The sequence below is a fragment of the Petromyzon marinus genome, chromosome 18, assembly GCF_048934315.1.
Source record: "Petromyzon marinus isolate PM22_M1 ecotype Great Lakes invasive population chromosome 18, UKy_Petmar_22M1.pri1.0, whole genome shotgun sequence".
In the NCBI taxonomy this organism is placed as follows: domain Eukaryota; kingdom Metazoa; phylum Chordata; class Hyperoartia; order Petromyzontiformes; family Petromyzontidae; genus Petromyzon; species Petromyzon marinus.
The window spans coordinates 11,673,421-11,700,890 of record NC_133684.1 but is presented as its reverse complement, the minus strand read 5'-3'; the positions used below and the strand labels follow the sequence as shown (position 1 = coordinate 11,700,890).

General features: G+C 43.8%; 1 protein-coding gene across 4 annotated transcripts in view; it reads left to right on the top strand.

Moving 5' to 3' along the window:
* The window catches only part of CHST10 (carbohydrate sulfotransferase 10), an 83,535-nt gene that overhangs the window by 48,738 nt on the left and 7,327 nt on the right, over positions 1–27,470 (top strand). For 3 of the 4 annotated variants that reach the window (XM_032956732.2, XM_032956730.2, XM_076067882.1), the window contains exons 2-4: positions 5,786–5,919; positions 20,420–20,502; positions 26,787–27,045. In XM_032956732.2, the coding sequence (XP_032812623.1) occupies positions 5,820–5,919; positions 20,420–20,502; positions 26,787–27,045 (442 nt within the window). In that variant the 5' untranslated portion in view covers positions 5,786–5,819. Of the gene's footprint in view, positions 1–5,785; positions 5,920–20,419; positions 20,503–26,786; positions 27,046–27,470 lie in introns of those variants that run through there. The other variant, XM_032956733.2, reaches the window with a different exon arrangement.

The following is a 27,470-nucleotide window of genomic DNA, read 5'->3' as shown; positions in this document are numbered from 1 at the left end:
CTGGTTGAGAGAAGTGAGGCACCTTGACAAAGGGGTTTACATATCAAACATGATAATTTAGCATTGAAACAGTTGAAGGATTAGCTTGTGACTGGTCACAGAAATAGCTATGTTAAAGTCAAAGCCTACACATCCACAGAGGCACCTCGTACATGGACGCCAAAGGGGCTGCAACAACTCAACTATCATACAGTAAACCGATGTGAAAAAAAAACCTAAGTCTAAATTACATCAATATAATAAATGTACTCAATTTATTCTTCACTAAGCAGAGCTATTAACAGCAACTGGGTATACACTACACTATATAATGAATACCATATAGTAAACAGATAAAAAAAACTAAAATATAAACTATCTCAATGTTATCAATAAACTCTATATATTCTCCAATCAGCTGAGCTACTAACAATAAGTCGTTATATATCACGATGCTATATGGCAAAAAATGGGTGGATTCTTACCCTCCACATCAGCACCATGGGCCGCTATGTGGCCGAAACGTCGTGAGAATTTTATTGTTTTATTTTATTATTTCATTCTCATTCTACGTGACTTTACCGAAAGAACCAAAGAAGAAGCGCATCATCTCTCTCTACACCTCTCTCTCTACACCTCTCTCTCTCTACACCTCTCTCTCTACATGTGTTCTATTCTTCATAGCATTGCAAGTAGTCATACTCTGGGTGCATGGGCATGGTTATAGAATAAACAGTATTAGGGTTAGAGAATTCCTAGTATGAACTACAGTATGTCATCCTTTACAGTGTACAGTGCTAAACCGCCTCCTATTGAACAAATCACAAACTACCAATTCAAAGCCAAGCTTAAAGACTAACATTTCTATAACTATCAAATACAACATTTGGATCATTTACCTGTAAAATGCAACAGCACGTGTGTCAGCAATCCTCAACAGAGTCGCCATTAACCACGTGGTGTACAGGTCAGGTTACTCAATAACCCTGCCAGCCATCTCCAGGCCCGACTCAGTATCACATGCTGGTGTACACGTGCATTGATGCACTGCACAACACAAGCACCTTCACAAAACCACACTTTACTCCATTGCTGCACGATGAAATAATGGAAAGAGTTGTCCATTCCTAATGTGCCACACAAACATCTTCCAGGTAAATTTGATTTTGCACGAATGTGTAAACCTTGTAATGGAGATCTTACCTTGATATTTATCAAAGTGATGACCATAAAACAGTTGCTGACTGTTTATTGACAGAGGAAAGCGGAAATAAATGACATGTGCAGTGGACACCTACTGATGATGAACATAGAAACTTGTGTCGGAAATATTTTTTTTCGTGTTCCACTTCTCTATTATTTTCCTCAACCTCAAACAATTTAATGCAATGATGAGAAAGGAAAGTATTCCTATATATGTTTCGTTATCAACATCAATGATATTCACATTCAAAGGTTGGAGCAAATGCATATGGAAAGCATTGCATTTTGTCCTAGTTTTTAGAGCTGGCATCGAAACAAATATATTTACATTAATAATTGATTATTACTTTATCCAGGAAAGCCATGATGAGACCATTTTTTTCCAGGAGGGTCCTGCGTTAGTTTATTATTTTAAGATGTTTTCAGCCAATGAATAATGAGTGTTTATTATGCACGTGAGAGGGAAACCGGAGCACCCGGAGAAAACACCACGCATCCGAGGGGGCAACCACGCTATCTCTACAGATGGAAACACATGGCGATTGGCCAGCACTCGCTGCACCACCCTCTCCCGGCGAACCAGTGTATATGGCACCTCGATGCTCACGGGTAGAAGGGAGTTTCACAACATTTGTTGTGGCGATCCACCAACCCTCGCTGCTGCCCTCCACAGTGCTGGATCGCAGGCAGCCACATTGGTGGCCACCAGCGCCCAGCACTCAATGGGTTAAGTGTGAGCTGCGGACGTGCATTTAAACAAATGTAAGCTAACACAACAGTGCTGCAGAAAATCATTGTCTTTTGTGCATCCTGTGTAAATCACGTAATGGCCAGGTTTCACTCGGATAGATTATTTCCCCTGAACATCACTTTTAAAAGTTCAGCAAAGACATTGGTTTAAAAGTGGCTCAGGGCACAAATGCTCCATGTCAGAGCATTGAGGTCGTGCTGGGTTTCTTTTTCCGTCCCTGTTACTCCATGCAACCTGTACCGCTCCCAGTCTGCTGTCATCTGCACTGTGATGCCTACTTTATTGAGGGCGATATTGGTGCGTAAAATGGAGATTGCTTGAGACAGGGTAAGATCTGCGCAGCCGCCTACAGTTTGCACCAAATTTGCAATCAGTCGGGGAATTTATCCGACGGCCTCAGAAAACTAAAATTGTACTTTTAGTCCCTTCGTTTAATTGGATTGTGAGGGCCGAAATTCACATAACCTGGAGTGTTCACTCCGCTCAGACGTTTACGGTTGTGCTTTACAGCTCGCTGATTTGTTTTCGGGTTGTACCATATGTTATACGCCACTCGGTTCCTGAAGAAGCTACCAGCACGGTGGAGTAAAACGTCAGACATTGTGCCGAATATCACGCAGTGTAACCCAAGAGCACAAAAGAGAATTGCAGCGCGTTTTCACGTGAAAAGGAAGACTGGCGTGCAACAAGCCTAATGGAGAGCTGCTCGGTGTTACGTAACAGGCCCTCTGAATTGACCCTTCGATGAGTTCTGTGCTGTCATCTTTCATGGACCTTTCCTAACCTGATGTGATGCTGTGCTGGCTGTGAGTCCTTGGAGGACATCTCTCTCACCCAGTGACATGGCCTGGCACATGTGGGACGTGCTTGGTGATTACATTAAAACGGATCTATTCGGATTACGTATGGATCTTTTGAAATCACTTATGAAATATTGGGGTTGGAGAAGTTGCGCAGGGCCTAGTGCGCTGCACTGTGAACCCAGCAAGCAGAATTAGATTCTCGTTCATGGCTAATATCAGTGGTAAGTGATATCTGAACCAGTCCGCGCCCCCCCCCCCCCCAATCCGCACTGGTAAAGTATGGTCAAAAAGCCCCGATGTATGTATATTTGTTGGATTACAACTATTGTAATCCACTCCATCTCTCTGGCCTCTATATCCCCGTGCTATAAAGAAGGGCCACTGCCAAAAACATCGCCTATTATATAATTTGTCTTTTAAGGCCACACTGTTGGAGTGTTTTGTTGTTGTTTGTGCTCATGCCCCACTGCCAATGCACTATCACCAAATTATTTGTTGATCAAAAATGTTTTTTTGCACCGTCCGTAGCCAACCGTCCTAATCGGAAGTGTGGGGGGGAAGGACAACAAACCTAACACAAAAGTCAGTTCTAAAGAAATTCGTTTTCAATCTAGATTTAAAAGCAGATAGCTCCAGTGGCTTCCTAATATCGGAAAGAAAAGCGTTCCAGACGGCTGCCGAAGCACATCGAAAGTGCACGATGCAATAACCATCTTTGTTCGATGGCTAGCCGCTGCGAGGATGACCGGAGTTTGCGTGATAGTTTATGTTCCTTGACAAGATCACTGACAACACGCTGTCAGCCTTGATCCAGCAGTGTATTGAGAAGGGGCTGAAAATGATTATTGCTAAAGATTAAACTGGAATTTGGTAAAAACACGCATACATGTTTTAAATCGCAATTCCATCGTTCAAGGCAATCCTGGCTTGCACTCACATGTCTGGTTTAATTCATCATCCCATACAAATCATCTTGGGCACTGCTCTCCGTGTCTCTTCTTGTCGTCCCAGCGAGCCACTGTGTGTGTCGCTAGCCGAGCTTTTGCGAAGTTTGCTCCAGCACTATTGAGCAGTCTTGTGGTATACCTTCAAGCGTGTGCTTCCGCATCCTCTTTGGAGGCTGCCCATAAAACGTATGTTTTTAAATTGGCGATATTCATAATTGTTAGCACTGGCTCCATTATATGCATATGTGCCATCCTTTAAAAAAATATATAATTGTATTTTTTAATACACGATACGGCGGGTGTGCACAGCGCTGTGTTTGTGGGATTCTCTCTGGTATCGTAGCATATATCGGCGTGAATGCATCTCCCGATGTAAATGTACGTGATTGTCAATTGGTTGAATGCCGTTGAAGAATCTGTACATTGACGAATGTGCTGAGTATTTTGTACGTCGTAAGGAGCCTTAGAACTGTTGTTCTACAAAAGGTGTAATGGAGATATAATTTTGTAAAACTTGTTTTTGATGCATCTATTAAAGCGCTGCAAGGCTCTTATGTGTGGGAATCATGAATGTCTATGCGGGAATGTCTATGCATGTCTGGGAATGGGTGTGTGTTCTCCCCGTGGTCACGTACATTTTTCTCCAGGTCCTCCGGTTTTTCCCTCCACATTCAGAAACATGTGTTTAGAGTATCTTATATATAAAAGTCTCTGCGCGTGTGTATATCTAAAGTGGATGTCTATGCGTGTGTGAGTCCATATGTGTGTGTCCATGTGTTTGTGTGTGCGAGTCGATATGTCTGTGTGTGTCAGTCCATGGGCGTGTGTGTTTGTCGCTTTGTGTCCGTGGCTCCATGTGAGTCCGTGCAAGTCCATTTCTTTGCGTGTCTGTAGGTCCATGTGTGAGTGAATGTGTGTGCTGTATTGACCTGGTCAAGGCCTATGATACCATCAGTAGGCCTGGCCTCTGGGTTGTTCTTCATACTTTCGGAGTCCCTCACCCTCTGCTCACGATCCTTAAGGACCTTCATGATGGTGAGCGGCCCCGCGTCAAACTATGTGGCCGTCAGTCAGAGCCATTCCCTCTACACTTTGGGGTGCGACAGGGATGTCCTCTGGCTCCCACATTATTTAACATATTTTGACCACGTAGTTCGTGAAGACTTCAATGGCTGTACCGGAGGAATTACTATATGGTACATATACAATGGGAGGCTGATCGATGCCCGGGTATGGTCAAGGGATGGCTCCCTATTGATCAACCATGTTTTGTATGCCAATGCTCTGGTGAATCCTGCTCACTCAGAGGAGGACTTGGAGGCACTGCTGCTGAACCTGGAGCTTGGCACTAAGAAGTGGGGCCTTACCATCAGCCCCATCAAATCTAAGCACCTGGCCGGGTATTTTGTACCATCGGACAATCCACCCCCACAACTCACAATTTCTGATGCGCCAGTTGTGGAGAGATTGGAGAGATTCCCATACCTGGCCAGTGTGCTCATGACCAGCTCCGGTTTAACACCAGAGGTCTCACTCCAAATCAGTTGAGCGCCATTATCTTTTCATCGGCTGCGTTACGCTGTGTGGAAGCTACCTGGTCTCTCGCTCCGCATGAAGCTCCAGGTCTTCTCGGCCACAGTAATCCCCTGCCTTCTGCACGCTTGCGAAACGTGCACCCACCTAATGGAACATCTTCACCAGTTGGAAACATTTAGGCTGGCCTGCTAACGATCCACCCTGGGTTTAACCATATGTGTGTGTGTGTGCGTCTAAGTCGATGTGTTTCTATGTGTGTGGGTCGATGTCTGTGCTTAAGTCCATGTGTGTGTCTGCCTTTTTCGCCCGGGCAACGCCGGGTACTTGTTCCTATACATTTCCAGGTGATAAGCCACTTCTTTGAGCGATAATTTGTGGCCAGGTCACTTCTGAATAAGATCTAAATATCTCAGTGGACTTTACCTCGTAATATAAAAATAGTAACGACCTGTCAGCGAACCTTCGACACTTAATGTATCCTCAACGTGTAGCCTGGCACAAGCGCCGTGGTGACGTCACCGCCACTGAGTGGCGAATGCCGGTTGTTGTTATGTGTGTGTGAACAGCTTGGCTGAAGGGGGCCACCTGGCTCTGGGAGGGATGCGGCTCTGGTGGGTGCTGAGCTGTGCGGTCACGTGGGCCGTCCTCGCCGTTCTACTCCTCAGCAGGCTCCTGTCGATGAACCGGCCACCTTACCGGGGTACGTGTGGGGGCTAATGCCCCCCTCCCCACTCCCCATTAGGTGGGGGCTGATCTACCTCTCACTCACCACGAGCGGGGGGGGGGGGGGCGCCACGTCTAATTGGTGGGGGCTAATGCCCCCCCTTCACTCCCCATTAGGTGAGGGCCGATGCCCTCCCCCCCACCTGCCATTGGGGGGGGGGTCAATCACCTCCTCCCCCTCCTCCCGCGTCCTAACCTCGCAAAGTTAATTAATTATTTCTGCTAAGGCGTTGTGTCAACAAGCCAACGGCGCTCGGAATCAATTAATCTCCGTGCGCTACGCTCGCGCCGCGGTCAAGCGTCCCTCTATTTAATTAATTATTTGTATGTGCGCGCGCGTCATGCATATACTGATTCCAGTCACCCACACACTGTCGTGCGCCGATCACTGTCCCACCGCTCTTCCCACACACACATGCACCACGCGTCAAATATCAGTCTGTGCTAAGGGTTTATTAGCGAATAGTGAACCCCTGTTTATGGCCCCCTCCAGCCAGCACCCTTCGGGCAGCGCCTAACCTCCTATCTCCTAGCCGTCGCAGAGTGCGTCTATCCTCCAAGCTCGAGCTGACTGCGAGCTGGGCTGAATTGGCCCCCTCCCCCAGTACTGACTCACCTTTCCAGCTGCACGATGGGCGATGGGGGTTGGGGAAGATGCCTGCCTCTGAGACTTTGCCGGGGCAGTCATCTTCAGCTGCACCCTGCAGGCGTCCCACGGACGCTGAGGGCAGCTGGTATTCTCTCCCACTCCAGAAGAACTCTGATCCAATCCACCCCTCCGGCCCCCTTATGTTCCCAAAACCCTTTAATCCCCGGGTCATATGACGTCATCCTGCGCATCCAATCGAATCTTCTTTGCTGCCGTTTCGAGCGCTCTGGCCGTTGGTAGGGTGGGGGGTTGCGTCATCCCCCCCCTTCCCATTGTCTCTGTACCTGCGTCCCTCGCTGTTGACTCATCGATAAACCCCTCGCTCCCTCCAACTTAAATCAACTCTTATCTGCCTAGGGGCTTTTCCCTCCCACCCCACTGTTTACCCTGCCACTGGGTGCTGGCCTTGAGGTCCCACCCCCCTGTGTTGTGTATGCTTCATCGCGGCCGGCCTGTAAAGCTCTATTCTCCCTTCTTGTGGGGGCCGCCATGTAATCCGGTCGGCGGGGCTCAGCCAATTTCCTGGTCCGGGGAAACCGTGGGACGTCCCTGCTAGTGAGGCCCTCGGGTGAAAACCCATCGTACCAGGTGATCCCTCCTCGAGACCCTACGGGGGTACATGTGAGTGTTTAGTGGGGTGTGCGTGCGTTCGTGGGGGGGGGGGGGGGTGCGAGGAGAGGGTAGCGCCGGCCAAGTTGCTCCACTGCAGTGGCACCGCATACGCACCGCACTGCCCGCCACCACCCGGTGACCACACTGGCTTGCCTGTTCGCCCGCCCGTCCGTCTTCTGTCTGTCTTCATGTCCTCCAAACGTGCCGTCCAAAGCAGATGTATTCACTTGGGATTTTTTCACATTTCAAGTGTCGTCACCTACCGCCGTTATCCTCGGAATACACCCCCCCCCCCCACTCGTGGGGCGTATTGAACATTTTGGCTGTAGAGGCTACCAAGAGAAGATGTGCTCTTTGCCGCCCCCTCTAGTCGACTAAGTGGCGTTCCAGTGCAGGGTCAGTGACATCGCTGGCTTCTGTGTATTTAGCCGACCCCAATGGAGCTCTTCACTTCTCCAAGTGAGATTCTTTTTTTCGGGTCAGGTATATGTTTCTAATGTATATAAAGATCCAGTCCTACAATTGCCTGCTCACACCCACCGCTGGCAGAAGGGCCTCCTCTAAATGGAGCTCCAGAGAGCCCCTCTGGAGAGTATTTTGGCTACTTGTCAACTAGTCAGGCATCTTGGAAGAGGTGGGGGGTACCCACACTTTACCCCACCACATGCGACCTCCAGATCGACTTAACTATGGTGTAACAATTAATACTGCTGGGTGGACAGAGGTGGGTGAGATGTAAGAAACTTGATCATTGTTTCAACTGCCATGCCGGGAGGTCGATCGAATGAGTGACCTGTGGATTGCATGCACGAACCATTACACCACGGCAGTATCCCTCTATAGAAAGCATTCAATATTCAACTTATGTAAATTGTTTACATATCAGATCAACAACAATACTGTATGAATTAAGGCACTTCTACAATAGTGGAACACCGTTTTTTTTTTAACCTGGAGAGAGCTCAAGAGACCAAAGTAACAAAATAATCTAGAAAAGTACAATGATGAGGAAAAGGGAAATCACAGCAAAAACTACACATTACATAAGAAATTAAAAATACCCGATTATCGCAAATATAATATTGTGACTCAATGGATGGCAGGGTGGTGGTGCAAGAGTAACACTTGGGCCTCACAGCACGAAGGGCTGGGTTCGATTCTCGACGCGGGAGTCTCCAGACGTGTCTCGGAGGCTCAGTGGAGTGCCGTGTCCACAGCTGCTTAGCCGTCCCACCAGACCACGAGGCCTGTGATGCCACCCTACTGCTAGGGTTGCCACCCATCCTGGTTCTCCCAGGATCATCCTCATTTGGCATTATCTGTCCTGGGAAACCTGGAAATCCTCCAAGGATATTTAAAAGTCCTTGTTGCGTAATAAAACGCCACTCAAGGCACTATATTTCCATGCAGTTCCATGAAAATGCATTTTCATCTTTTGAAGATATGTCCCATTTTTTTGCACGTCAAGAGATGGCAACCCTACTTTACCCACCACGTGCAAAAGTGATCTCGTCAAGGAGCATAAACCATCACACTAACTCTGGTCATCCTCACAGCAGCGGCTTTTAGCTGGTCATCGAACAAAGATGGTCACCGCATCGCGCGCTTTCAGATGCACTTTCGCAGCCATCTGGAATGCTCTTCCAATATTAGGAAGCCGCTGGAGCTATATGCGCACTTAAATCTAGATTGAAAACTATTTTTTTTCGAACTGCTTTTTGTGCTTAGTTTGCTGTCCTTCCCACCACAAATCATTGGCTACGTATGGTGGTGTGAAAGAGGTTCCACATAGAGTACATACATACGTACAAAGTGTTGAGGGCAGTGGGTTTTTAGCGGCTGGAAAAAATGCTGTCGTGCATTACTGTCATAAACTCCGGTGTGCGTGCACAGCCTCACTCGGGCAATGGCCAGCGTAGAGACGGGAGGCGCGCTGGCCAGGTCGTTGTGCTCCAGCAGTGTGGTTTGGCCAGCTTAGCATACGCAGGGCCAGCTTGCGAGCCAGCACAGGCAAAATCGTCCGTCACCTCTGAGCCAATTGCGTTCATACGCGAGCGACCCGCAAACACGGTATCATATGCAGGGGTCTGTGGCCTGAAAAACTATTACAGGTTTGCAGTTTCCTGACTCGCATATAATTATTGGTAGTGGCATAGCATATTTATGCATATCATATAAGCAGTATATCATGCTTAAACTGCCTCCATATAACCTCTAGTTTCCTATCCTCAATCTTCTATTCTGCATTTTATCCCATCACAGCTGAAAATATCTGTCTGTCATTTTGATCCTCGTAATGGCTCAGCCTTACTCTGACATTTAAATGAAAATTGCATTGGTCACACTCAAGTTATATTTCCCCACTCCAAATATCTTAATTTCTCGCACCGCAGGTAAAAACTCCGTTTGAAGTTGAGATGACATTTGACTTTTCTTCTTCTTGGTTCTTTCGGTAAAGTCACATAGATTGGAAATAAAATTATAAAAATAATAGAAGAAATATTTATTTATTAAATGGAATAAAATATTTATTTTTATTTTATTATGTTTTATTTAAATTATTTTATTTCCATTCTACATGACTTTACCGAAAGAACCAAGAAGATGAATCCCTGCAGTCACGAAAGCTTTAAATCGAAATATGACATTTGACATTTCCCTGTCCTGTTCCACAATCTGGCCCCAGTATTCTTCACTCCAATAAAACGACACTACATCTAGGCCTCCGCTTGTCATCTCTCTCACATCGCGATCAGGTTTTTCGTTTCTCAGATCACCTCTCCTGTTGGCAATCGTTGTGGTCTCTTAGCATGAAGACAACGATGGAGTCACTGGTCCTCACCATCGTAATGTGGAATGTCTACCATTCACTCAAGGCAATATATTCGGATCTGTAACAATTACTTGACGCGTATTTGATTTACGTGCAATTGTAATTTATCGATATATTTTTTTACTTTGCTTGCGCATTCGTGATCGATTGGACTCATAAGAGTGCGCAATAACAAATGTTCTTACTTGAGTTTTTTTTACTGCATATTAGTAACGTTGTTCAAAGTGTTTTTACACAGTTGACAGGTGTTACTTTTAAGTTTTTATTTTATTCGCTCATTGTCTTGCATGGAATGTGTTGCTCTTCTGTTACATCGTACCCAGTAATGTATCTCTTTTCCAGTATTTTATATACAGTGAGGGAAACAAGTATTTGATCCCCTGCTGATTTTGTACGTTTGCCCACTGACAAAGAAATTATCAGTTTATAATTTTAATGGTAGGTTTAATTGAACAGTGAGAGACAGAATAAAAACAAAAACTCCAGAAAAACGCATGTCAAAAATGTTATAAATTGATTTGCATTTTAATGAGGGAAATGAGTATTTGACTCCTCTGCAAAACATGACTTAGTACTTGGTGGCAAAACCCTTGTTGGCAATCACAGAGGTCAGACGTTTCTTGTAGTTGGCCACCAGGTTTGCACACATCTCAGGAGGGATTATGTCCCACTCCTCTTTGCAGATCTTCTCCAATTCATTAAGGTTTCGAGGCTGACGTTTGGCAACTCCAACTTTCAGCTCCCTCCACAGATTTTCTATGGGATTAAGGTCTGGAGACTGGCTAGGCCACTCCAGGACCTTAATATGCTTCTTCTTGAGCCACTCCTTTGTTGCCTTGGCCATGTGTTTTGGGTCATTGTCATGCTGGAATACCCATCCACGACCCATTTTCAATGCCCTGGCTGAGGGTGGAGGTTCTCACCCAAGATTTGACGGTACATGGCATCCGTCCATCGTCCCTTTGATGCGGTTAAGTTGGTCCTGCCCCCTTAGCAGAAAAACACCCCCAAAGCATAATGTTTCCACCTCCATGTTTGACGGTGGGGATGGTGTTCTTGGGGTCATAGGCAGCATTCCTCCTCCTCCAAACACGGTGAGTTGAGTTGATGCCAAAGAGCTCCATTTTGGTCTCATCTGACCACAACACTTTCACCCAGTTGTCCTCTGAATCATTCAGATGTTCATTGGCAAACTTCAGACGGGCATGCATATGTGCTTTCTTGAGCAGGGGGACCTTGCGGGCGCTGCAGGATTTCAGTCCTTCACGGCGTAGTGTGTTACCAATTGTTTTCTTGGTGACTATGGTCCCAGCTGCCTTGAGATCATTGACAAGATCCTCCAGTGCAGTTCTGGGCTGATTCCTCACCGTTCTTATGATCATTGCAACTCCACGAGGTGAGATCTTGCATGGAGCCCCAGGCTGAGGGAGATTGACAGTTCTTTTGTGTTTCTTCCATTTGCAAATAATCGCACCAACTGTTGTCACCTTCTCACCAAGCTGCTTGGCAATGGTCTTGTAGCCCATTCCAGCCTTGTTTAGGTCTACAATCTTGTCCCTGACATCCTTGGAGTACTCTTTGGTCTTGGCCATGGTGGAGAGTTTGGAATCTGATTGATTGTTTCTGTGGATAGGTGTCTTTTATACAGGTAACAAGCTGAGATTAGGAGCACCTGGGAGCCAGGAATCTTTCTGATTGAGAGGGGGTCAAATACTTATTTCACTCGTTAAAATGCAAATCAATTTATAACATTTTTGACATGCGTTTTTTCTGGATTTTCTTGTTGTTATTTTGCCTCTCGCTGTTCAAATAAACATACCATTAAAATTATAGGCTGATTATTTCTTTGTCAGTTGGCAAACGTACAACATCAGCAGGGGATCAAATACTTTTTTCCCTCACTGTATCCTCCGAGGGCACTCTCATTGGGCCCACGACCGGTTATATAAGTGTGCACCCACCCAGCTCAACCATGGAATTGTTACTTTCACTCGTGCATTGGTAGCATGATTTAGATTCATTGTGCATTATTATAGCACCAAATGAAATAAAAAACGGGCGCCACTCTGGCGAGATGTTGACTACCCCGACTGGTATACAGGAGGTCGAGGGTTCGATCCTGACCCTGACGTCTGTATATTTGAAGTTTGCATGTTATTTCTGTGGTTGCGTGGATTTTTCTCCGGATTCTTTGTTTTTTTAATAAACATGCGTTTAGAGTATTTGGCTGCTGTACATTTCCACAAGATAATCCACTTTATTGAGCTATTGTTTGTGGCCCGGTCGCTTCTGAAAAAAGAGCCATATAGCTCAGTTAGCCTTTCCTGGTAACATAAATGATAGTTTTAGGTTCACATATAACATGGAAAATGCATTACTGTGAAGATGCTGATGATTACTATCCCTCCTTCAGTGTTGACTCTATTTGGAGCCCACATGAACACCCAATTGCTTTCTTGTTGAGTCCAGGCCACAATATTGCCACAAATGAACCACAATACCTCGCTGATCTCATCAAGGAGCATAAACCATCATGCAAACTCTGGTCATCCTCACAGCAGCGGCTTTTGGCTAGCCATCGAACAAAGATGATGACTGCATCATGCGCTTTCAGATGTGCTTCTGCGGCCATCTGGAATGCTCTTTCTTCTGACATAATGAAGCCACTGGAGCTATGCACTTTGAAATCTAGATTGCAAACTTATTTCTTAAGGACTGCTTTTTGTGTTTAGTTTGTTGTCTTTCCCCCGCACCTCTGATTAGCACGCTTGGCTACGTACGGTGGTGCGAAAGAAGATGTAGACTTTTGTTCAGAAACATATTATGGGGAGCACCATTTGCTTGTGCTCCAGCCAGTATTTCCATTTATAGACCCAGCTACACTGCGTTACTTGGCCAGTGTTTACAGTTGCGTGCAATTTAAGTGCTCTTTACGATGCAGTGACACTAGGTTATACGTATAGTAGATTGAAGACTTGATGTTGATCCACATTATCTGTGTTGGAGTGACAGCGATGGGAAGGAATAGCCATTTGGGTCTTGTGCATGTAAACTTTTCACGTTGAATGCTGTTAAGTGCTATGGTTGATGTCTGCCGTATGAAACATCGCATTGCCATCATGGTGCAAAGTTAGTGTCTTCAAATACATTGCTGTTTGAAAATGTGCTGCCGTTATTTTAGTCGATAAGTGCCATTCTCAACCCTTTCGTGGATGAAGGCCTCCCCCACACCATATCGGTCATTGGGGTTTCATAACCATACTTCACCATACTGGTCAACGCAGGTTGGTGATGTCGGGTGTGGTGCAGAACTGATTCTGATATCACTTTGGTACTGATGCTAGCCATGTCCAGGAGTCGAACGTGGTTGCTCTGTGTTCATAGTGTAGTGCACTAACCACGGTGCCACCACTCCCCTTTTAATGATTACTTAGAGACATGCAAAGGAGCAGAATGTTAACGGAAAGGTGATTACACTGGTCTACAATTTTTTAGATGTCTGTTTCAGAGATTAAATGTACTGCTTATTATGGATTTTGACGTGCTGAATTCAAACATAACAATGAAAACAACTGATTGTCTACTGTTCCCAAGATATTTAAGTTTTTACATTTTACGTCTATATATTGTGTAGATAGAGTTTTGCTCATAAATTGTAAACCTAGGTCTTTTCATGTGTTTATGGTTGCTTTACATGATAACATGTCACCTGTCCTGTTCATGTAACACTTAAAAAATCAGCAAAAGGGTTATATAAATAAAATGTATTGTGAAACGAAAGGCAAAACACAGTTATGTATATATAAATACATAGTTTAGTCCGTATTCAGTGTCTACTCAGCGCTTCTTGGATTGTCTCTTGTGTAATAAGAGAGTACACCGATGGTCGCCGTACGGCTGGATAGGCTCTGCTGTATCAGCCATAAGCCAATCAAGTTAAGTGGGAACATCTGGGCCGAAGTCCAGGGGCGGAGCTCAAGGGTGTTCGCGGGGAACCATCGGGAAGGTTCTAGAAGGGGCGTGGCTAGAGGCGGGGCTTGGCTCCACGTGAGAGGGATATAAGGGAAAGCAGGAAGAGCCTCGGGGTCAGTGTGGGAGTTCTGGAAGCGGGACCACGTCTCGCGCCTTTGGAACGCCAGCGGCCACGTGGCAGTCCGAGGGTTGCCTCTTTACGCGCCGCCAGCAAGCGGTGCGCAGGAGCAGGGATCGTGAGCGAGCCGTGCGCAGGACGGAGTCAACACATGCCGCGCAGAGAAGAACGGAACGGTTAATATCCGAATGGAGGAGCATGGAGCTGTTCAGCCGATACAGATATAAATAAAGAAAGGCAAGTCAACGCTCATCGTCGAAGTGTTTTATTACACTTGTATTAATTAAATGAAGCATCTCTTGTCACTGTCCAGCAATAGTCTGCAAGCATTGATGGGCTCCATTTGCCTTGATAGCATTTCTCCATTGTTGCAATGTCCTGGTGAATTCGCTCGCCATGCTTGTCGCTCACTGCTCCGCAGTTCGGTGGGAAAAAAATCTAGATGAGAGTGCAAAACATGTATCTTTAGTGACATGTTGCAACCAAGGCTTTTGTATGCCTTAAATAGGTTTTCCACCAGCTCCCTGTAGTTGTTTCCGAGAATATGTGTTGCCACTAACTGGAAGGATTTTCATGCTGTCTTTTCCTTTGCCAAGCAGTGCACTGTCAAATGCATCATCTCGAAGACGTTCAGGAATTTTGAGGACCAACAAAGACACCTTACTTTATCTTAGCTTCACTTAACCTTGGAAATTTTCTACGGATTTACTTGCAAGCTGCTTGTGTTTTGTCCATGACTTTAATAAAGTTCTTCATCAAACCCAGCTTGATGTGTAAGGGTGGTAACAAAATATTATTTGATTCAACAAGTCGTGGATGCTGAACACTTTACCTCCCAGGCTCCAATGACTGTCAGTGGCCACTCTATCTTGGTGTAGTGGGAATATCTCGCGCGACTATCCCATTCGCAGAGAAAATAGCAATACTTTGTGTATCAAGTCTGCAGACCAAACAAGAGAGCTACAACCTTCAAATCGCCAGAAAGCTGCCACTGATGTTGGTCATAGTTTATGCACCTCAAAAGTTGTTTCATTTTGTCATAGGTTTCCTTCATATGGACCTTGTGACCAATTGGAATTGATGGCAAAACATTGCCTTTATTCAGTAAAACAGCTTTAAGACTCATCTTCGATTAATCAATTAACTGTCTTCACTCATCTGGATCATGAACGATGTTGAGGGCTGCCATCACACCATCGATGTTGTTGCAGGCTACAAGATCACTTTCCATGAAGAAGAATGGAACAAGATCCTTTTGACGGTCACGGAACATGGAAACCCTAACATCACCTGCCAGTAGATTCCACTGCTGCAGTCTAGAGCCCAACAGCTCTGCCTTACTCTGGGGTAGTTCCAAAACCTTGACAAGGTCTTTCAGTTCACCTTGTGTTATGAAGTGTGGTTCAGAGTAGGAGGGTGGGAGAAAATCTGGGTCATGTGACCTTGATGGTTCAGGACCAGAAGTTTCATCCTCTTCCTCGTCTGACTCAAGTGAGAATGATTCTGGTGCATCAGGAACCGGCAGTCCTTCTCCGTGGGGTACTGGGCGTATAGCTGATCGAATGTTTGGATAATGCATAGTCCATTTTTTCTTCTTTGACACACCTTTCGCAACTGGAGGCGCCATGCAGAAGTAACAATTGCTGATATGATCTGTTGGCTCTCTCCAAATAATTGGCACTTCAAAAGGCATAGCTTTCCTTTTTGCTCTTCAACCGCTGGCGAAGATTTGTTGCACAAGTGTTGAAGCATATGTGTGGGGCCTACATCTTGTCCTGATCTCCCCAATTTTGCAGTCAAAATAAAGGTGATAGGCTTTCTTAACCATAGTGGTTATACTGTGCTTTTGTGAAACAAAAGTCACTTCGCCACAAAAACATAGCAGAAGTTACCTGCTTTGTTGACACAAGTATGAGGCATCTCTGCTCACTTTGGCTAAATAGAAATGTGTCCCTTTGCAAAATCAAACACTTACAAATAAGAGAGCACGACACTGTATTATTTCTAGAGCTGATATAGGGCAATTTGTTCAGCAGAGGGATGCAAGCCTAGTTATGATAGCATCATCCATGACTTCTTGGAATAACATGGTGCAATTCATATAATGTATGATGCAATACCAAGTTAAGATTGCAACATTCATTGTTTCACTTAAAAAGCAAGTACTGTCCAACCCAGTCATAGATGCATTCATAGATCCAGTCAAAGATGAATTTTAGTCATTTCTGGTTTAAATTGAGATCCCTTCCCTTTATAACTCACTAATCCTCCACTATCCCCAAGTCAAGGGTCGTATATATACTGACCCAGTAGCATATCTTGAAAACTAGACCCAATCAACTATTTTAAGCATCATTTTCATTCTCAGTGACCCAGAATCAGTAAGGTTGGTCTCCATTTATTTTGGAAGCATTTTGGCTGAAGACCAGTGAATAATCGGCCGAAAAAGCATCCTGCTCAGGGATGTTTGTTTGATATGTTATTGGAATGTTTTATTAGTATAAAGCAGAGGAGCTTGCCTGTGACCAAATCACCCAGAATGCTCCCGATCTCGTCACACTGCAGAACTTAGGTTTTGAGACTGGTTGGTACCTGGATGGGTGGCCACCATGCGCGGCAGGTTGTTATCGGCTGCGTCACAATTAGGTCGGCAGCAGAGGGCAGTGTAGCAACAGCTATTGTTGCTTTGTGCTTCTATTCTCGCTGCATTCACCAACCCACACTGACTAGTGTGGTGAAGTATGGACAAATCAAGTTTCTATTTTACAACATGGGGAGGCCCTCATCCAGCAGTGGATTAAAAAAGGGCTGTGCACGTACGAATACATAACTCATGTGCTTGACTGACTATAGAACTTGGGATACTCTTTGGTTCTTTCGGTAAAGTCACGTAGATAGAAAAATGGAACAAAATACAAATATTCTTAGTTTTTTCGGTAAAGTCACGTTGAAGGGAAACAACAAAATAATAAAATATATAAACAATAAAAAATTCTCACGACGTTTCGACCATAACTCAAACGGTCGTCTTCAGGTGTGTTGGTTTGCATAAATTTATTTTTAAACGGCGCATTTATTTAAATTTATGCAAACCAACACACCTGAAGACGACCGTTTGAGTTATGGTCGAAACGTCGTGAGAATTTTTTTATATATTTTATTATTGTGTTGTTTCCCTTCAACGTGACTTTACCGAAAAAACTAAGAATATGAATTACTGCAGTCACGAAAGCTTTAAATCAAAATTTAAAATACAAATAATATATCACGACGTTTCGATCGCAACACAAGCGGTCGTCCTCGGGCGTGATATATTATTGTTATTTCTTTTTATTTTCTACCTACGTGACTTTACCGAAAAAACTAAAGAATATGGATTCCTGCAGTCATGAAAGCTTCAAATCAAGATTGTGATTTGGAGTTTGTCAGTTGGAATCTACAGTGAGGGAAAAAAGTATTTAATCCCCTGCTGATTTTGTACGTTTGCCCACTGACAACGAAATGATCAGTCTATAATTTTAAAGGTAGGTTTATTTGAACAGTGAGAGACAATAACAACAAAATCCAGAAAAACGCATGTCAAAAATGTTATAAATTGATTTGCATTTTAATGAGGGAAATAAGTATTTGACCCCTCTGCAAAACATGACTTGGTTCTTGGTGGCAAAACCCTTGTTGGCAATTACAGAGATCAGACGTTTCTTGTAGTTGGCCACCAGGTTTGCACACATCTCAGGAGGGATTATGTCCCACTCCTCTTTGCAGATCTTCTCCAAGTCATTAAGGTTTCGAGGCTGACGTTTGGCAACTCCAACCTTCAGCTCCCTCCACAGATTTTCTATGGGATTAAGGTCTGGAGACTGGCTAGGCCACTCCAGGACCTTAATGTGCTTCTTCTTGACCCACTCCTTTGTTGCCTTGGCCGTGTGTTTTGGGTCATTGCCATGCTGGAATACCCATCCACGACCCATTTTCAATGCCCTGGCTGAGGGAAGGAGGTTCTCACCCAAGATTTGACGGTACATGGCCCCGTCCATCGTCCCTTTGATGCGGTGAAGTTGTCCTGCCCCCTTAGTAGAAAAACACCCCCAAAGCATAATGTTTCCACCTCCATGTTTGACGGTGGGGATGGTGTTCTTGGGGTCATAGGCAGCATTCCTCCTCCTCCAAACACGGTGAGTTGAGTTGATGCCAAAGAGCTCCATTTTGGTCTCATCTGACCACAACACTTTCACCCAGTTGTCCTCTGAATCATTCAGATGTTCATTGGCAAACTTCAGACGGGCATGCATATGTGCTTTCTTGAGCAGGGGGACCTTGCGGGCGCTGCAGGATTTCAGTCCTTCACGGCGTAGTGTGTTACCAATTGTTTTCTTGGTGACTATGGTCCCATCTGCCTTGAGATCATTAACAAGATCCTCCAGTGTAGTTCTGGGCTGATTCCTCATCGTTCTTATGATCATTGCAACTCCACGAGGTGAGATCTTGCATGGAGCCCCAGGCCGAGGGAGATTGACAGTTCTTTTGTGTTTCTTCCATTTGCGAATAATCGCACCAACTGTTGTCACCTTATAGTAATAGGTTTTACCCTTTTAACTGGCACAAAAACTGACACCTTTCTTCAATGCATCATGTTTGCAATAACCACAACACAAGCAGTCAAAATGCAAACAAAAGAGACAACTCTGATAATAATATGCACTGTCCTTGAATTTGATTGGTCCACACCCGAGACGGCTTTTCTTAGAGCCTAGTCTCCACTGGTGTTGGACCAGAAGACGCCAAAAGGCATACAACTCAAAAACAGTGCACTATCAGAGTATTGCACTATCAGAGTATTATTAAGAGTGTGCTCCTAATCTCAGCTCGTTACCTGTTTAAAAGATACCTGGGAGCCAGAAATCTTTCTGATTGAGAGGGGGTCAAATATTTATTTCCCTCATTAAAATGCAAATCAATTTATAATATTTTTGACATGCGTTTTTCTGGATTTTTTTGTTGTTATTCTGTCTCTCACTGTTCAAAAAAACCTACCATTAAAATTATAGACTGATCATTTTTTTGTCAGTGGGCAAACGTACAAAATCAGCAGGGGATCAAATACTTTTTTCCCTCACTGTAAATTCAAGTGATGAATTGATATCTCGTTGTAAGCCTAGTGCGGCTATATTTACAGAGATCGGATCTTGGCATTTTAAAACCTGGAATTTATGGAGCATGCAGTGTATGACCACTGCCAGTAAAAGCAGAAGCATGTCTAAGCTTGTTGACCTTTCCATTGAACGTAACAAGATTTGCCGTATTTTCAGCATGGGCTGAAAATACTGTGTGTCATCGTATCTTGGCGTGATATCATTTCATGTTGTCAAAGTGTGAGAACTATTACCGAGTGATGGACATGAATGTCATGCGCTCTGAAGAACCAACTTGCGCGGAAGTAATTCATTGGTACACGTTTTGTCTGTAATGATAAACGGATTTTTTTCATCTGCTGCCAATTATATGCCAATTGTTATATCGGTATCAAATTAAAAAAATGCAAAATATTTTCATTGAGAATTATTACAGTAAAGCAATGCACGAGCTTGTGTAATCGTGCACAGGTTGATGAAACTTGATGTCACAGAACTGCTTCTGAATTTGCTGCCATTAGCCTCTTTTTGTTTAGTGCCCTGCAAAGAGTGTCAATCGTATGGCAACCAAAGCAGTTGTCTTCATCCTCAGCACTGGAATATGCTGAGTAAAGTGACAAAACAAATGCAATACGATATGGTTTTATTCACTTAGTCATTATTAGCCATCAACGTACTGCACCTGAGGATCTGTGTTTGTTTTCATCTCTTGGCTGACACCCGTTTATGATCCAAGGATCTAGGTCAGTGCTCTTCATTGCAAGGCCCGCAGGCCACTGGCGACCACTGGTGGCCTTTAAGTATGGGCCCCTAACATGCGGCACCTGACAATACAAAAATGTGAAAACACCCCCATCATCATGCTGTCCAACCCCAATGGTTTCAAATGTTTGGCAGCCTTCACACTGATGATGTCTTATCGATGAAGGTGCCCCACCCCTGTGAAAATTATGGTACCAGCGCCTTATGATGACAATGGTATCAGCCCTATGTCACTCGGCCACCACATTGATTTCGTACGAATAGATAGTCCATGCATATTTTGTATTGATTGGAATAGTGTTTGTTTTGTTTCAAATCTTTTTAAGTGATGCAAACGTCTTGGTAAAAATAAAGCTTCTCGACAACAGTGCTAATTTTATCCATGTATTTTTCACGAAGGTCTTACCACAGAGTTCTTCAGCAGAACAGAAATTGGGAACTTTTCAAGGAGTTTATCCAGACCCAAGCAACACCTGTCCAAGGTGAGCATGTGTCACACATGACAGTCAGTCCCATGCCCTCAGCAATACTTTTATTTTTAAACACACATACGATGTAACTGTCATTGACCAAACATTCCCAATGCTGAATAATTACCGGCAAATTACTCAAATTGGGATTAGACATGGCAACATTTAGCCGGGCGGTGGTGGTGGCGGCTACACACGTGGACTGTAATCCCGCACTGTGGCAGGCAAGGGATTGGTGGATCACCGCACAAACGTTGTGAAACTCCATTTCTGTCGGCGTGGAGGTGCCATAGCCCTGGCTCGCCAGGAGACGGCGGTACAGCAAGTGGACTGATCGCCATCTGTTTCCATCAGTACGGGGTTGGAGCGTGTTGTCCTCCCTTCACGTGCTACAGTTTCCTCCCACATGTGTGGACACTTGTTATGAATTGGCTGAAAATGAATCTCAATAAAAACCCAATGGAGCACGACCCTCCTGAAAAAGAGTCGTGTGACACATTGATTCTATCTCGGGTAAAGAGGCGTAAAAATAATGATCAGTTTAACATGTAGTGTTTCGCGACCAATATGTCATTCTGGAAAATCGCCTGATGAAGCTGGTTGTTGTAATCACCAGCGAAACGTTGTACTCAGATTGTAAATGTTGTGGGTTTACTCTCCCAACACACCGGTGTGCTGAAGTAGTAAATAATTGGCACATTTTATTTGTGTGACAAACCTTACAAAATTAAATTGGCCTTGTCAGGTGGGGATCTAGCCCTTAAAACTCTTTTTAAAAAACTTTATTATTTAACAATAACGATTATGATAATAATACATTTCGATTTAAAGCTTTCGTGATTGCAGGGATTCATCTTCTTGGTTCTTTCGGTAAAGTCACGTAGAAGGGAAATAATGAAAATAAAACATAATCAAATAAAATTCTCACGACGTTTCGGACACAACACAAGTAGCCGTCCTTAGGTGAAGAAACAGAACTGTCAGGAAGGCAGCGCTCCAATGAACACTGCTAAGCTTGGCAGCGTATTTTAAGCTGGGTGGGAGGAGCAGAGGGCGTTGACAAAGGAGTTTACATATCAACAGAAGAATTTAGCATTGTAGTAGCTGTGTTAATGTGAGATATTAGCAGGATGTTAAAGTCAGAAATTAGCATGTAACTGGGAGATTAGCATGATGTTACTTCTTCTAATGCAAAACGAATTCTATCTAGAACTAGTTTAGCTCTTATCTCAGAAAAAATCAGACTTACGTGCACCAAACTAGATCAGTTAGACAAGACACTCTACAAATCACACTTATCATTGATGGCAACAATGTCCACATCAGATTGGGAACATGTAGACAATATGACTGCCTTTTCAGCTGCCACTGTCGATCAAATGTAAGGACAACTTGATTTCTAAATTCAACCTCCTCTCCAACAAGAAATCGGACCCACACACCGAAAAGCTAGATGTTAACAAAGTCGTAATTAATCGCAGTAACAGTTATATTTCTGATGGCCTGAAATACGTTTTTGCTAAAGGGCTAAACTTTGCCGTCACACCTAGACACATACCAGTTAATGATATCATTGCCCATGTCGACGTGGCTCTCAAGGGCCTGGGTCACATCGCTGCAGATGTAGCAAGATCTGAAATTGCTGCAACCCTCAAAAACGCTAAGATGCCAGCTAGCAACATCAGCAAAGATGAGCGGTTTGAATTATCTTAATTAAGAAAGAGGGATGACATTGTCATCCTCTCAGCCGACAAGAGCAATGCCACTGTCATCATGGACAAAATAGAATATAACAACAAAATTCAGGAACTACTCAACGATGGCAGCTATACAAAAATAAGAAGAGACCCCACCAACAGCCTCGCCATTAAAACCAACAAAATCATTTCTGATTCAACCGCATTAATTGATCAAACCAAACAGTTCCCGTTGAAACCTTCTGCGGCCAGGCCACCAAGATTATATGGCTTTCCAACGATACATAAAGAAGATACACCCCTTCATCCCATTGTCTCTACTATCAACTCCCCCACCTACAAACTGGCTCATTTGTTGTCTGAAATCCTGCGGCCTTTTACTGGAAAAACCACCTCTGTGGTACTAAACTCTACTCACCTGGTATCAACAATCAAGGGTATTTCCCTGTCCCCAGACGACCTGCTTGTCAGTTTTGATGTTGTTTCCTTATTCAACAAAGTTCCTGTACCTGACACCATCGCAATCATTGAAGACTTGGTTCATCAAGGACTGCATACTGATGTACCCCCCTGATGAGACACTGCCTAACCTGGAATGGAACTTTCTATAGACAAACTGAGGGCGCCCCAATGGGCTCCCCCCTGTCTCCGGTTGTAGCCAACGTTTTCATGGAGAAATTTGAGACTGATGCCATCCAGACTGCCACTCTACGCCAGACCTTATGGAAGAGGTACGTGGATGACATTTTTGTCATCTGGCCACATGGCCGGCCTGCTCTAGACCAATTCATCGACCACATCAATTCCATACACCCAGCCATCAGATTTACCATGGAAGTCGAAAGAGATGGCAAGCTACCCTTTTTGGATGTCCTAATTAAAAGGAGACCTTATGGTTGAATGAGCCACTCTCTCTACAGGAAAGCTACCCATACGGATGCTTACTTAAAACCGGATTCCCACCACCATCCATCCCAGAAGAATTCATCAAGACTCTATACCATAGAGCCCAATGCATCTTCAACCAGGAACACATTGCCAGTGAACTCAAGCACGTACACCAAGCTCTCAAGGCTAATGGTTACTCCGACTACACAATCTGCAAAGCCATCACTCCAACTATGAAGAAGGATCCTCTTGAGGAACCATTCAAAACCATCACCTTACCCTACATTGCGGGGGTCACAAAAAGATCTCCAAAATCCTGAATAAACACAAGATCCAGTTCCGATTCAACACAGTACATAAAATCCATGATGAAACTTGACGTCACAGAACTGTCCTGTTTGTAAAAGATGTGGTTCCAGACATACAGTACCCGGGCGTATACAAACTAAGTTGCCTCTGTGGTAGCTGTTACATTGGAGAAACCAGATGACATGTATCGAACCGCATCCGTGAACATAAAGCAGACTTGAAACACGGTAGGATGAACACCTCAGCCGTGGCAGATGGGCTCATATGACATTGACTTCTCCAAGACGGAGGTTCTCTGCAAGGCATCTGGCTACCATGAGAGATTCGTTCATGAGGCCATCCACATATACAAACACAGAGACAATTTCAACCGAGAAGATAGATTCTGGCTTAGTAATCATTGGAAGGACGTGATAAACCATTTCGGTTCTTGATTGATTGTATTTTACGGTGACTTTCAGACCACAGTCCATTCGCTGGCATTGCCTCTTAGTACCTTTCACACGACGGTCAATGGTATGGTTTATAGCATATTGTATAATAATACATAGTATAACAGTGTAATGTTTACTATAATTTATAAGGCAATATATAGTATGTTTAACACGTAGGCTTTCGCGACCAATATTTATAATAAAGGTTTTTGGGTTAGATCGCGTTTATTTATAAATGTGTCGTAACTAGTGAATTATTTGTCTTTTGTCAACGTGACACTTTTTTTGCTGATTGGCCGTGTCGGGTGGTGGAGGGTTACGACACATTTATAAATAAACGCGATCTAACCCAAAAACCTTTATTATGAATAATATATAGTATCTTAATTGTATAGTGAATACACAGCAGTGTGGTATACAGTAGGGTTGGTAGAATAATATATATTTTAATATTACAAGTCTAATATTATTATTATAGCCTAAAGTATAGGGTAATGTATAGTGAAGCATTGTATAATTCAATGGTGGGGTTTGTCTATGGCATTGTTTAGTACGGTGTATGGTCGTGTAATGTAAAAAAAGAGTAGTTGGAGGCATATCAATATAATGCATAATGTTAGAGCTTATATTGGGCTGTGTATACGATATTATACAGTGTAGTTTAGATTGGAAGGTATAATATTGTAATGTATTGTAGTCTAGTTTATAGCATAGTTGTAACGCAACACAGGACAGAGCAGCGCATCGTGGTTGTTTCTCTCCCTCTCCTCCCTCCTCCGTTCCGAGCATAGATGGACTCGTCCGCCTGAATAAAGCTCGTCGCTTTCCGTGGTGCTAACGTTGAGGAAAAAAAAACGCCACTTTTTTCGACGTAGAATTGTAATGTATCGTGACTTATTGTTAGTAGCTTAGCTGATTGGAGAGTATATTGAGTTTATTGATTATGTTGATGTAGTTTATATTTAGTTATTTCACATCGGTTTATTGTATGCTAGTTTGGTAGTTGCAGTTCTTTAGCGTTAATATAATAAATGCCTCTGTTGATATGTAAACTCTGACTAACATAGCCACTTCCGTGACCAGTTACATGCTAAATCCTCACATTAACATCAAGCTAATCTCCCAGTTACATGCTAATTTCTCACCTTAACATCCTGCTAATCTCTTAGTACCTTTCAGTGTAATGTTTAATATTATTTATTTGGTAATATATAGTATCGTAATTGTATAGTGAATATACAGCAGTGTGGTATACTCTAGGATTGGTAAAATAATACATAGTGTAATATTACAAGTCTAATATTATTATAATCTAAGGTATAGGGTAGTGTATAGTAACGTAGTGTATAATTCAATGTTGGGGTCTGTCTATGGCAGTTTATAATAAAAAGATTAGTTGGAGGCATATTATACTAATTTTTGCGACATAGAAGTGTAATGCATAATGACTTATTGTTAGTAGCTCAGCTTAGTGGAGAATATATTGAGTACATTGATTATATTGATGTAAATTTTCAAGCACGTACACCAAGCTCTTAGGGCTAATGGTTACTCCGACTATACAATCCGCAAAGCTATCACTCAAACCATGAAGAAGAACCCTCTTGAGGAGCCTTTCAAAACCATCACTTTACCCTACATTGCTGGGATCACAAAAAAGATCTCCAAAATCTTGAATAAACATAAGATCCAGGTCCGTTTCAACACATTACATAAAATCCGTGATCTGGTTCCGTCTGTAAAAGATGTGATTCCGGACATACAATACCCTGGTGTCTACAAACTAAGTTGCCTCTGTGGTAGTAGTTACATTGGAGAAACCAAACGCCATATCTCGGACCGCATTCGTGAACATAAAGCAGACCTTAAACACGGTAGGACCAACACCTCGGCCGTAGCAGATCATTGTTCTAATTCAGTAGGCTCACATGCCATTGACTTTTCCAAGACGGAGGTTCTTTGTAAGCCATCTGGCTTCCATGAGAGATTCGTTCATGAGGCTATCCACATATACAAACACAGAGACAATTTCAACCGAGAAGATGGATTCTATCTGAGCAATCATTGGAAAGATTTGATAAATCATTTCAGTTCTTGATTGATTGTTCACGCTTACAGTGGCTTTCAGACAGCATACATAAAAACAAATTTCGTCTCCCCCCTCCTCTTTTCAAAAAATAGATGGACTAGTCCTGGCAAACAGCCAATCGTTGCGCGTGACGCAAACGTTATTTTTATATATATAAATAAATATGCCGTTTTCAAAATAAATTTATGCAAACCGACACACCTGATGATGACCGTTTGAGTTATGGTCGAAACGTCGTGAGAATTTTTTATTGTTTTATATATATTGTTATTTTGTTGTTTCTCTTCAACGTGACTTTACCGAAAAAACTAAGAATATGAATATATATTGATGTAGTTTATATTTAGTTTATTGTATGATAGTTGGGTAGTTGCAGTTCTTTAGCGTCAATATACTAAATGCCTCTGTTGTTCCGTGACCAGTTACATGCTAATTCCTCACACTAACATCATGCTAATCTCCTAGTTACATACTAATTTCTGACTTTAACATCCTGCTAATCTCTCACAGTAACACAGCTACTTCAATGCTAAATTTTTCTGTTGATATGTAAACTCCTTTGTCAAGGCGCTCTGCTCCTCCCACCCAGCTTAAAATACGCTGCCAAGCTTAGCAGTGTTCATTGGAGCGCTGTCTTCCCGACAGGTCTGTTTCTTTACCTGAGGACGGCTACTTGTGTTGTGGCCAAAACGTCGTGATAATTTTATTTTATTATGTTTTATTTTTATTATTTTATTATTTCCCTTCTACGTGACTTTACCGAAAGAACCAAGAAGACAATAATACATTTTAAAAAATTACAGCATTGTTAGTAAGGCTCGGCATTGCAGAGCTGTGCTGCGCACGCCGGTTAATGCGAGCTGTGCGTGGAACGACCAGGAATCGCCGGGTCGCGCGGAGACGCGGAGCACGGTGGAGGCGGTGCAGCGCGAGCGGCAGGAGCTGCTGCGTCGCGTGTGCGCCGACCCCGCGCTGCACAACCTCACGCACACCAACGTGTCCCACTTCGTCCTCAGCCGCATCTTCGTGTGCGACCACTACCGCATCCTCTTCTGCCAGACGCCCAAGGTTGGCAACACGCAGTGGAAGAAGGTCCTCCTGGTGGCGAACGGTGAGCGCTCCAGCCGAGCGGGAAAAGGTATCGTGCGTTGGCCGACACGAACTCAAATTTGAGTCAGTAATCCGGTAGAGGTTGGTTGGTTACCTTGGCTGCGACGGTTAGCACATTGGATTCGTGACCTCGCGGTGTGGCAGTTGAAAGGATAATCAAGTTTATGAAATCTCCCACCCACCCCCAACGCCAGCACAAATGGCATCCTCTCTTTCAAATATTGTGATGGTATTTTGAATTGTCCACTGTGAAGCAGACAGTAAATGGTTATGGTCAATAACCTGTGGTGTTAATCAGGGCAGCCGCTAGACTCTGATCACAGACCTCTGCAACAGCAGAAATATGCTACCATTCGACCACGTCACCGCTCCTTGAGAATCCGTTGCCATATTTGCCATTAGCATCAAGCGGCTGCGATGATACAGGCAGTCCTCGACTTAAGTCGGTTTGAC